This window comes from Macrotis lagotis, chromosome 8 (genome assembly GCF_037893015.1).
Source record: "Macrotis lagotis isolate mMagLag1 chromosome 8, bilby.v1.9.chrom.fasta, whole genome shotgun sequence".
NCBI classification, from domain to species: Eukaryota; Metazoa; Chordata; class Mammalia; order Peramelemorphia; family Peramelidae; genus Macrotis; species Macrotis lagotis.
In genome coordinates this window covers 187,254,568-187,266,850 of record NC_133665.1, presented here as the reverse complement: position 1 = coordinate 187,266,850, position 12,283 = coordinate 187,254,568, and the positions used below count along the sequence as shown (strand labels likewise).

The 12,283-nt window shown below is 43.2% G+C and overlaps 1 protein-coding gene across 8 annotated transcripts in view; it reads left to right on the top strand.

The window, feature by feature from the left end:
* Positions 1-10,975, top strand: part of CACNA1D (calcium voltage-gated channel subunit alpha1 D) — a 350,522-nt gene extending 339,547 nt beyond the window's left edge. For 7 of the 8 annotated variants that reach the window (XM_074199181.1, XM_074199185.1, XM_074199184.1 and 4 more), the window contains 3 exons: positions 3,551-3,672; positions 4,159-4,479; positions 5,116-10,975. In XM_074199181.1, coding sequence (XP_074055282.1) covers positions 3,551-3,672; positions 4,159-4,479; positions 5,116-5,409 — 737 coding nt within the window. In that variant the 3' untranslated portion in view covers positions 5,410-10,975. The remainder of the gene's footprint in view (positions 1-3,550; positions 3,673-4,158; positions 4,480-5,115) is intronic. The other variant, XM_074199182.1, reaches the window with a different exon arrangement.
* Positions 10,976-12,283: the final 1,308 nt, after the last annotated feature.

The following is a 12,283-nucleotide window of genomic DNA, read 5'->3' as shown; positions in this document are numbered from 1 at the left end:
GAGGAGGGGGGCATCCTCACCTGGGTCCTCTGTAGCCTCCTGGGAGAGCGTCTCCTCTTCCTAGAACCTGTGGCCCACAGAAGGGTAGTTCAGCATTGGAGAGGGTCCTCATGGAGCCCAGAGAGGGCTGGCCCACCCACTCCTGGCTTCTTTTCTCGCTTTTCTTCCCTCTCCTTTCTCTTTTTCTTTTGGCTTCTTTTTCACCTCTTTTTTCCTTATTTCCTGCTTGTGTGTCTTTGCCCTGAATCCATCAGCACCAAGGAGCCCTTCCTCATGGACATCTCCAGGCTGAAGGAGGTGGCTGGTTGCTCCCTTGCCAGGGGGCAGTTTCCCCACCTTTCAGGGGATGCTTTTAGCTCTGATTCTGTGATGAGGTCAAGACCAGGGACCAGGGTTATACTGCTAGGCCACGTGAGGGTCACACTCCAGGCTAAGTTCTCTGACCCTGAGATCTCACCAGAGCCCTCCCATCCTATGAAGTGCCAGCAGGCGATCAGTCCTGGATTTTCTTCAACCTGAGATGAGGACAGAACATGCTTATCTATCACCAAATTCCAACACCCCATCTTGGCCTCCAGACATTAAAGGGGAAAGGGCCTTCTGGCATCTGGGGAAGTAGAAGGACTTGACCAGGGTTGGTCTATCCAGACAGAGACAGTAACCACTGCCAGACATAGGGAGATCAAGGGGTGATAGATAGTCACAGATGCCCCAAGTCATGCCTAGGCAGGACCCCCCTGCAAAGCCCAGATGAGGGAAGACCCCTGACCTGGGCCAGTCATTAGGAGGAGTTCCTGACCCAAAACATGAGTCATTCTCTCTCCTTGAAGTCTCTTCGCTGATCATCCAGTCCCCTTGGGACCCATAGGAGCCTCTGTTGCCTCCCAGATCCAAGATGGTGGCCAGGGGTGGGGGAGAGGTGGGTTGCTGACCCTGTTATCACCAAGGGACCTCTGACAGAATGCACCAAGCTAGTCCCAGTGGAGGACAAAATGCATCCCCTCCCATACACATCTCATAGGGATCCAGACCCAGGCAGGTTGAAGAGTGAAGGATCCGTACAGCAGGTACATGTTTTGTTTTGTTTTGCTTGTAATTTTAATTGGGCTAGAAACCTGCCCAGTTAATATTGAAATATGCCTCCCTGCTCTCCTGAATGCTGTAGGAGAGGTCTGGGGAGGGGTCCCAAGGAGCCTTTGCCCTCCTCCCCACTTCTTGCTTCTAATAAGAAATCAGAAGAACCCCAAGGCAGGTTGCGAGGCTGGCAAGGTATTGAGGCTGGTTTGCTCTGGGCTCTGGGCCAAGGGCCCTCACAGTCGGTATCTCATTGGATCCTCACAACTGCCCTGGAAAGGTGTGCCATTGTTATCTCCATTTTACAATTGAAGATATTGAGACCGATCTGCCCAGGGTCAAGTAGGCAGTAAATATCTGAGGTTGGATTTGAACTAGGATCTTTGGGACCCTGGGCTCCATTTTGTATCCACTGTTTCCCCCAGATGCCTGCCACAGTCCAGGGGAGTAGGGTGGGGTTTGGTTCTAAGGTTACAAATACAGCAAAGACTAGCCTCTCCTCAGGACCATGACACTTCAGTGACCTTTCTCCTTTGCTGGGCACTCCTGGATGCCACTTTCTAATCTTGGGCATCCCTCGGGAACATCACAAGTTGTAGACAGAGTTGGTCTTGGTCACTGGATCTTGGAGTGAAGGAGAGGGAAGACCCAAAGGTGAGAATTACATCATTCAATTATGTAGATGTTCTGAAAGAAGGGCCTTCCACTGATGGAATTCAGCTTAACCTGTCCCATCATCATGAAGCAGCTGGCACAGACAGGGCTCCTGGGAGACAGCCAGTCCACAGAAGATCCAGTCCCTAGCCTCGGGGATGGCATGACACATGTGGAACTTTCTCACAGAATTATCCATGATGGTGCATCAGCTCCATCAAGGAAGAAGCCCTTCTGATCCCGGAAGGGAAAGCTTTGAAGGACCATGGTAGTGAAGGCTGGAGAAGGAGGACCAAGAGGTAGAATAGAACGGTGGGAGGCATGAGGCAGAAAGGGCAAGGCAGCCCCAAGCCATGCAGGTCAAGGACTGCTGGGAACACAGGCTTTTTTTAAACATTATCACAATGGTCACGTTGCAGAAGTAAACATAGCAATCACTCCTTCCCTCAAGAAAAGAGAAACATCAAGAAAAATAAAGTGAAAAAAAGTCAGCTTCAATCTGTATTCAGACCCCATCAGCTCTGTCTTTGGGATGGATACTGTTCTTTAAAGTCCATCAGAGTTCTCTCGAATCACAGTATTGCTGAACAAAAGTAGACATTCCCAGCTGATCATCTCACAACATTGCTGTCATTTTGTAATATAGCGTCCCACTGCGGCTACTCACGTAAGTTATTGAGAGCATCCTGCTATGAACACATTCTTAAACTTGATTAAGAATCAGGAACTGCTCTCTTTTCATAGTGTCAAAGAATTGGGAATTGAGGGGGTGCCCACCCATTGGGGAATGCCCGAGAAGAAATCACGAAAGACGGGCCTTCGGAATCACCTGGAAAGAGTGAGATGAGCAGAGCCAGAAGAACATGCTACATTCAAACTGCCACGGTGTGCAGTGATCAATGGTGAAATGTAAAACTCAAAACCTTACACAAAGGGATCATGGAAAACCACTGTTGCATGACCCAGAAAGGGATTAGGATCACAAAACAGCAAATGTTGTTCTGAATTTCAGAAAAGGGAAGAGAATGCCATTTGTCAGCTATCCATCAGTGAACATGAATGCAAGGCCCTAGCAAAATTCCAGAATGCATCAATAAATGGGGTAGTTAATAAACATTTGGACAAGGAAACAGTAATTTAGAGAGCTAACTTGGCTTGATCAACAATAGGTCATGTTAGAATAAAATGTTTTCCATTTTTGACAAGGCTGCTAGACTGGGAGAAGAACGGAAGATTTACTTTAGCTAGATTTTTACAATACTCACTTTCATCAGTGGTGCAGTTCCTCTTGTAAAAGAACAAAAGGGAACTGAGGAGAAGGGCAACCTGGTCAACCTTTATTTTAACCCATGAGCTGCACCAGGTGCAGGAGTTGGTTCCTCTCTGGGGAAAAAAAAAAGTTTCATGCTTAGAGGCCAAATCTGAATTGTCATTGCTTCCAGTGATAGTCCATTTAATCGTTGCACTTTGAGGATTGTCTTCTCTTTATGTATAATTTGTAGAAGTAGTAAGCTGAGGATTCTTGCCTATCTCAACAACTTGACATAGAATACTGGTCTCCTCTGCCTTTCCTCTGAATGAGAGATGTTTTATTATTTTTTATGTTTAATATCTTCAGCTTTGTTTACTCAAAATATTTTAATGTTGATTTAATAATGAATGTTGATTTTTATTATATTTTTATTAAAACATTTTATTCCTCTTGAATCTATTGTCATTATATCAGGTGATTTCCTTTGGGTCAGCTCTGACTGAAGTGCCAGGCAAGGGACTCTTAGAACTCTTTTCAATGACTGCATGAAATATGATTCTTATTTCCTAGCAAATCGGAGGTCATCCTTCAACTTTGAATGCCTGCGGAGGCAGAGCAGTCAAGAGGAGATCACTCTGTCTCCTTCCTTTCATCATCGTGCAGCTTTGCCCCTGCACCTGATGCAGCAACAGGTGAGGAAAACCCTCCTTCCATATCCAGGAGACCTCACAGGTGCTATCTCCTCCCTTTGACACACTGCCTTCTTGAAACCCAGGCCCATTTTTTTCTCCTTTCTTCTGGGTCCCTGACCAAAGTCCCTAACTTCACACAAGGTTGGGACCCTGTGAGTGGGGAGAACTAAATAATGGGTCTAGAATCCTAGAATTTCTTGGGATTTCTTAGGATCTTCTCCATGAGCTAAAATCACTAGGCTCCCTCCCAAATTCATCATGATGTCCCAGCACTTAGCTTCTTAATTTAACTGAGCCCTATTTTCTCCATCTCTTTTTAAAGTCTTAATATTTGTGTTTTCCCTGTGAAACTGTGACTCACTATAAGTGATGAAATAACTGCATTTCAATAAAGGAAAGCAAAAACAAATCTAGATTAGCTACAGTGATTGGACTAACTGTGATAGGAGCCCTGGGATGTCCCCCCATCTTTCCTTCTTTCTTCAGATCATGGCAGTCGCAGGCCTGGATTCTAGTAAAGCTCAGAAATACTCACCAAGTCACTCCACCCGGTCTTGGGCTACTCCCCCAGCCACCCCGCCATATAGGGACCGGACTCCTTACTATACTCCCCTGATCCAAGTAGACCGGTCAGACTCCCTGGATCAGATCAATGGAAGCCTGCCTTCTTTACACCGGAGCTCCTGGTATACAGATGACCCTGATATCTCCTATCGGACCTTCACCCCAGCCAGTCTGACCATCCCCAATGACTTCAGACACAAACACAGTGACAAGCAGAGAAGTGCGGACAGCTTGGTAGAAGCTGTGAGTACTGATTGTGGAAAGTGTGGGTTGGAAATGGAAAGTGCAGGGGGAGCCGTAGTTGATGCCAGGAGGCCAAGCATGCTATCTTACCAGCTGTCTCCTGTGCCCATCAGAGAGAATTTCTCTCTAAAATGAAGCATCAGTTCTGTTTGGCCCTCAGAGATGCAGAGGTAATGGTAAAGAACTATAAAGAATTGGGCAGCTAGGTGGCACAGTGGATAAAGCACCAGCCTTGGAGTCAGGAGTACCTGGGTTCAAATCCAGTCGCAGACACTTAATAATTACCTAGCTGTGTGGCCTTGGACAAGCCACTTAACCCCATTTGCCTGGCAAAAAAAAACCAAAAAAAAAAAAAAAGAACTGTAAAGAATTGTCTCATTAGGTCATTTGAAGTTGGTTGCAACTTTATCCTGGATGAAGAATAAGTCCTTTATCGATTCGTTTGTAAGAGGGCTTTTTTTTTAAAGTCATGTTGCAATATTTTCATAGAGTTTTTTCTAAGTTGAAAAAGGGTATTTTTGGGTGGTTGTTACTTTTTAAATGTAATAAATTAATCCATGATTTTTTTCCTTACAATCCCTTTCTAATTTGCCAATACCCTCTACACAAAACTCATATTTATTCTTTGCTTTGCAGGTCCTGATCTCAGAAGGCTTAGGTCGCTATGCCAGGGACCCTAAATTTGTGTCTGCCACTAAACATGAAATCGCTGATGCTTGTGACATGACCATTGATGAGATGGAGAGTGCTGCAAGTAATCTTCTGAATGGCAATATGAGCAATGGGACCAATGGGGACGTGTGTCCCATTTTAAACAGACGAGATGATGAATTTCCTGACTTTGGTCCTGGTTATAGTGATGAGGAAGCAGACCCTGGTAGATATGAAGAGGACTTGGCTGATGAGATGATATGCATCACAACCTTATAGTGTTTAGAGAGAAACTTGCTGCAGTGTAAATAGTGGGCGGGATGAAAAGAGTCCAGGCAAAAGGGCTTCATGGTGGTCAGTAGCTAATCTGACTGGTTCAAGTGAAGGCACCTTTCAAGGGAGCCATAAACCTATTAGGGAGTCTGCCCTGATTGGCACAGCATGGGGAAGCCTCTATCACAGAGGTTGGTGTCCCTTGTGCGGAACAGCCCCTTCGAACCGAAGCAGGTTCAAACCACCCTTTGGAAGAGAGGAGTTAAGTGTGACACCTAGCCTGTCCTTCAAAGCTATAGTATGTCTTTGAGAAAGGTTTCTGTGGGAAGCATTTGTAGGTTCCACTGTGTGTCTTTTCACACAAACAATGGGAACGGAGGACAGGTGATGGCAGTCACAACTGGCCATGTCGTTTTCTCATCATCACTCTAGCATATCAAGTAACTGTGCCCTGGCCATATCCATTTTAATTCTCCCTCCTTTATTTTCCCCAAAATTGTATCCTAATTTCTATCTAAACTTCTTCTGAAATGTTTCATGTCAGACTCTACCTATCAAGAGGTACAAAAAGGGAAAAAACACCCCCCCCCAGTTCTGTTATGTAACACCAGTTTACATAGGAAAATATCATTGAGATGGTCTATTTTCTGACTGTCACCTTAAAGGGCAAATCTACACTGGAATAACTGCATTCTTACAAATGCAATCACAACCAGGTAAACTTAGCATTAAATGAGTCGTTTGTTTAAAAAAATATATCATAGAGATTTCCTGTACATGACTTGTAACATACTATAATTTGTATTTGTAAAGAGATGGTCTATATTTTGTAATTATTGTACCATAATGGAGCTGCAGCAATATCCATGCATCTGAATTCTTGTGGTTCACCACTGAATCCTTGAAATGGGAGAATACTTCCCTGCATTTTTACTTGGGATGTAGAGAGTTACAGGAGAGTATTTAAACCAAGCCACCTCTTATTGCTTCAATGTGAATTTCTTTGGAAAGCAAAATTTTGAGTTCAAAGAAGCTTGACCCAATGAGATTTTCTAAAATATTTTGAGATAATAGACATCTCTCTTTAAATAAGATATGCACAAATGACTCTTTGTAGTCTTAGATTTGGAAAAGAGCAAACTCATTGGAAACTGTACCCCTTTGAATCCATGGTGGGTCACCATCATCTCTTAGGTAACCCTCTGATCAATGACAATTATTAAAGTTGGTTGAGCCAGTTGTGTTTACCTGAGAGCATGTATCATCCTGGTCTTTTCAGGCGACCATGGAGGCTCTTTTTGCATATCTCTTACAGAAATGATGATACAGGCAAATGCAAATTCTAGCCTTGTCCCCTAGGGACCAGTTGTGCTGCTTACAAACAGAAACTAAGGGTGGGAGAGGGTGGGACCACGTGGACACCAGGCCATTGAGCTTGATATGTAAAAGTAGCGTTCTGTCCCCTCTCGCCTCTAGTGCTGGTCTGGGAGTTCTCTCTAAAGGATTTGTTTTTATGCAATTTAACGAGGGCTGAAATTTGGATTACACTGTGTTGGATTACGCTCCATTACTGGATTATGAGCCAGTGTTGGGTAAACTCAGACTGTCAAAGGCTTCCTTCTCATCTTCACAAATGATGGTGTGCTTGGCCAGGTTACCTTAGCTGTTGTGCCTGCACTCAAATGTGGGGAGCAGTTTCAGCTCTTTTTTTTTTTTACATCCTACACAGAAAACCAGTCAGACATTTTTGTATATAATGACACTTTGTAATGGAGACCTTACAGACCTCTTCTTGAATCATTCTTATTACAAATCCAGGCAAATACCTTAAGGTTTGTAAAAGGACTATTTCTTGACCTACATAATTTTATATTAAAATGAAAAATATTCTTCGGAATAAAATTGTGTAATAATTTTATTATATCTGGGAGCCTAGTTTACTAATAGTTTTCACCAGGAATAAATTTAGGAGTGAAATTCTTATGGAAGTGATGTGTAAAGAGAGTAGCCTAGTGAGGAGGGATACCCGTGTGTCCCAGGTACAAGTCCTCTCAGCCATCTCCAATAGGTCCACACACAACCACTCTCTGGGGATGGAGTCATTCCAAACTACTCTTCTGTTTCTTCACAAATATGGGAACACATAAATGCATCTTTAAGTTTTTTTCTATTGATCATCCATGAGCATGAGCTTACCCTAAATTCATGAGCACACTCCAGCTTTTTAGTTCCTGGTGTGGATGTGTTCTCTGACTTCATCCCCCACAAACTGGGTAGTTAGGACATCTCAACAGACTGCCAATTTACCTTATATTTAACTCAATCTGTAACTAATCAAATTATTGAATTTATCATTGGGAGAGTGAATTTTAAAAAAATCTGTCACTCGTGGGTGGCGAGCAAGAGTGTAAGATTAATGAGGAGAATCATTTGTTAAATTGTAGTATGATGGGCCAAAGGCTAGCCTGGGAATCAGGAAGCCCTGGATTCATGTTGACAGTGCCCTCTTCAGGTACCCCAGTTTCACCTCAAGATTTTTTTCAGACCATTTTCTATACCCAAGAGGTTAGATTACAACTGAATCTTCTGAACTACAGATGAAATAAGGCTTGCGTTCCCTGTCTGACCAGTCAACCATGAAGAAAGTCAAGAAAGTGTTACAGAAATGGGAGTTCTTGCCATCAGCTTGCTGTCAACATGGAGGATTCCTGAGAATTCACTCTGAAGCAAGGAGAAGGAATCACCTAAGAAAAGACTTGAAGCATCCCAGCGAAAAGCATGAAAACCTGGGACTCACCTGCAATCTCACTTTGCTTCAGCAAGTTTACAGAATCTTCTATCTTGAGTTATGCAATGATGATTCTTAAGGAAAGTCTTGGAAAACAATATTTCTTAAATGCAAGGGTTTTTCCCCTTCCTTTTTCCTACAGGGCAAAGAAGTCTGGTACACACTTGTATTATATATCCTCTTGTGCACTGGGTGAGTCAAGGGTGTCCTAGAAATTCTGAGGGGGGTAAAAGGATGTGGGTGCTAAGATATATTTAGGACTATCCCCTCTTATATGTAATTCAAATTCAGTTGGCCCTTCTGATCCAAAGGGAATGGGTCCAGTTTATAATCAATCAATACAAATTTGGTAAGAGTGCCAGAAAAAGAGTGAGACCATCAGTGCCTTAGTGGGTAGAGCTACCATATTGCACAGAGCCCTGACCTACAACCAAAAAGACCTTACTAGCTCTGCAACCCTGGGGACATCACCTAACCTCTGTCTCCATTTCCCTATCTACCTCCCAGGGATGTTGTAAGGGTCACATAGCCTATTGATACAGTACTTATCCCAGTGCCTGTAAAATGTCAGTGCTTAATGAATGTTTCTTCCCTTTCCCTGAGAATCTGGAAACAAAATGCACACATGTAGAGAGATGTAGGTATGGGTATACATATATATTCAGCCACATAGACACACACACACACACACACACACACACACACACACACACAAATATGGCACAAGATGGGTTGGTGCATTGGTCCTTCATGTAAAATATGGAACTTAACCAGAGCCTTTCAAGAAAGCAGGAACTCTGGAAAGTGGAGGTGAAGAAACTATTCCAGACATGAGGACCAAAACATCAACTGGATTAAATCAAAAACACACAAAAAGGAGGCCATTTGAACTAAACTACAAGGAAGAAATACAAGTTGTGAAGGACTTTCCATGTCAGCCTGATAGTTTATATTTGATCCCAGGAATAATAGGGAGCTATTAGAATTCTGTGAGTGGATAGGTAATGTCTAACACGTGCTTTAGGAAGATCAGTTACAGATGTACTGAGAGGAGACTGAAGTGGAGGACAATGTGGTAGGAAGGCCTATTAGAAACTGTTGGAGTAGTCCATGGGGAGGGATGTCAGATGAGTGTCCAGAGTGATGGCTGGCAGAAGCATCAAGATTTAGTCCTTGGTTAGACATGTGGGGTGAAGGTCACAGGGGCTAACCTGCATAACTAGATGATGATGATGGCCTGGACAGAAAGGAAGAGCTAGAAGAGATGTGGATCATGGGGGCGAGGGAAACAAATAGAGGCTTGTTTTGGATTGACTGGGTTTGAGATGTCTGTGGAGCAACTAGTACCGAGTGTCCATAAGGCAGCCGGGGACGTGAGCCTGAAAGTGAAGAGGATTGGGAGTCATCTACACAGAGATAAGCGATAAACTTCTGTGTCACTACGAGAGCAGAAAATGGAGTGAAGAAGTCGAGTTCAGAGCCATGGAATATACTCACGATGAGAGACAGGATATGGATGTCAGACAACAAGAGACTCGGGCCACCAGGTAGGAAGGGGAGCCAGGAGGACATGCAGCAGAGAGGTTGGCCAAAGGTGTCTGATGTACAGGGAGGTCAAGAAGAATGAGGGTAGAGGAAAGAACCATCGACTAAGAAATTAACAGACACTCCGTTGATATCATATTAATTATCTTTTCAATGGGTGGAAGGAAGGGAGGGAATTTGAAATTCGAGTTGTTTTTAGTGAATGTTAACAAACAAGATATACTTTGGAACTTTAGAAATGGACGATACAGAGTTGAAAAGCAGAAGGAAAAGGAGTGAAAGCAACCAGTAGGGACAACTTTTGGAAGGAGTTAAGCTGAATAAGGTGGGTATTTTTTAGGATAGGGATTGAGGTGATTTGTTTATAAGGATGAGGGATCAGCACTTAGATATTCAAGATAGATGCAAGGAGGAGAGTGATTCTGGGGACTGTCTCCTGGAGAAGTAGAAGGGGATGGGATCAGTAGTACATGTCAAATATTTAGCCTTGGGAAGGAAAAAAGTCACTCCTACTGCTGAGTTTGGAGTAAAGGAAAGAAAAGGAGGGGATGATGTTGGGCTTTGTGAGTTTCAGTGAAGGAAGAAAGAGACTCACAGACAGATGGTCTCCATTTTCTCAGCAGAATATGAGAACAGATCCTCAACTATGAGGGACAGAGGAGGGGGTGCTGGGAGACTTGAGAAGAGAAGGTTTGCAACAATTTCTGTGGGGAATGGGAGAGAGAATCTCTGAGGGAGGAGTAAAAGAATCCCCTTGCTGCATTGGGTGGCCAGTTGTAGTAGACCTAGTCAACATGATTGTATAACATTCTCCAGTTCTATTCCACAGTTTTAGCAGAGGAACACAAGGAGACAAGATGGTGGGTGTGATCAAGTATTAATGTTTGGTGACTTGTGAGAAATGAAAGGTTAGGGAAGTAAAGGATAGTTTAGAGTTGAACTGATCTTGGTAAGAAGGAAAGGAAAGTCAGAGCAAAGGATGGTAGCCCAGGAAAGTTCTAAGGAATTCAGGTCATGGGGAAAGAGGGAAGGAAGGAAGAAATGATCACTCATTGTCCACCATGGACCAGGAACTGTGCCAAGTATTTGACAAGTATCTCATTTGATCCTCATAACAACCCTGGGAGGTAGGTGCTAGTCTCCTCATTTTACATTTGGGGAAACTGAGGCAGACAAGGGTTAAGCGACTTGACTGGGGCTAGTATGTATCTGAAACTGGATTTGAACTTTGGTCATCCATACTCCAGGTCCAGTGACCTGTGCTCTATGATACCACCCAGCTTCCTCTGGGTGTGTATATATATATATATATATATATATATATATATATATATGTTTAGAAAAAATAAAACAAAAATATGAAATCATAAAGGAGTGATTCAGCAAAGGAAATTGCAAGGCCTTCAGTTACAGAAGTAGATCAACTGTAGGTGATGAAAAAAATTAAGGATGTCACCATCCTTTTGTGTAACTGGAGTGGAGTAATGGGTAATGAGAAATGGGAAGTGAGGGTGTTTGAGAGAACATCTTTGTTAGGTCCAAGTCCTCTATTCTAAGGGCAGAGGTTGTTCTCCCTGCGTCCGTGGGTGTGTTACTCTCTGTATGGCCCTTGGGCATGCCACTTAATCTCTTTTCATCTTGTTTCCTAGGCTATAATATAACAACCTATAGGACACAGGGTTAATTATGAGGATCGAAAGAGCTCACAGAGGTAAAAGTACTTTGTAAACCTTAAAGAGTTATTTGTATAGATATTAAATTCCTTCACATTGAAATAATATCTTCTTCCTGATTGTCTAAAGGTGTATCCATCAGTAGGAGGTCTTTTTTTATTTGATAATCAACAATCTCTTCCTCTTTATTTATCGAATCTTTCTCTACTGCTTATAATCCCACCCTCCTCTTCTCCAGTCTTTAAAAATCCCTAACTTGATCCAACCATCTCCAATAGTTAGGAAATATCTCCTCTTCCTTCGAGTCCTGGAGAAGATGTTGACAGACGTTCTCTCCTCCAACTCATTTTAAAACTGCAATCTGGCGTTCTCATTCACCATCCAACTGAAACTCCTCCCTCTCAAGTTACCAATGAAGAAACTAAGCTGGTGACTTCATAAACATATATGTGGGTGCATCGAAATGTAGGTGCCTATTTTTGTGTGTATGTGTACCTAGGCCCTCAGTCAGATGAGATGAGGAGTGGATGCTGGAGGCCTGAGGAAGAAAGATGCCGGAAAAGATTTTGCAAGATTGTCTCATTTAGAAAGATGTAAAAACACTACTTCGTAATGGTGATGGTTTGTCTGATATTGGCTAGTACAAACTCGTATCTCAGCCAGCATAGTTGCGGAATCTCTGAACTGAAGACTGGCTTCAGTATCTCACGAGAAGGGACATGATCTGATGTTGAGGTCCAACAACTGATAAAGCACCAAGAGGGCAAGGGGGCAAGGAACCTGACTGCAGAAGACAGAGCCAGGGTGAAATTGCTAACACTGGGCTATTGGAGAGGTTAGACAGTGAAGTTGAAGCAGGGTTGTGGTCTGAGAA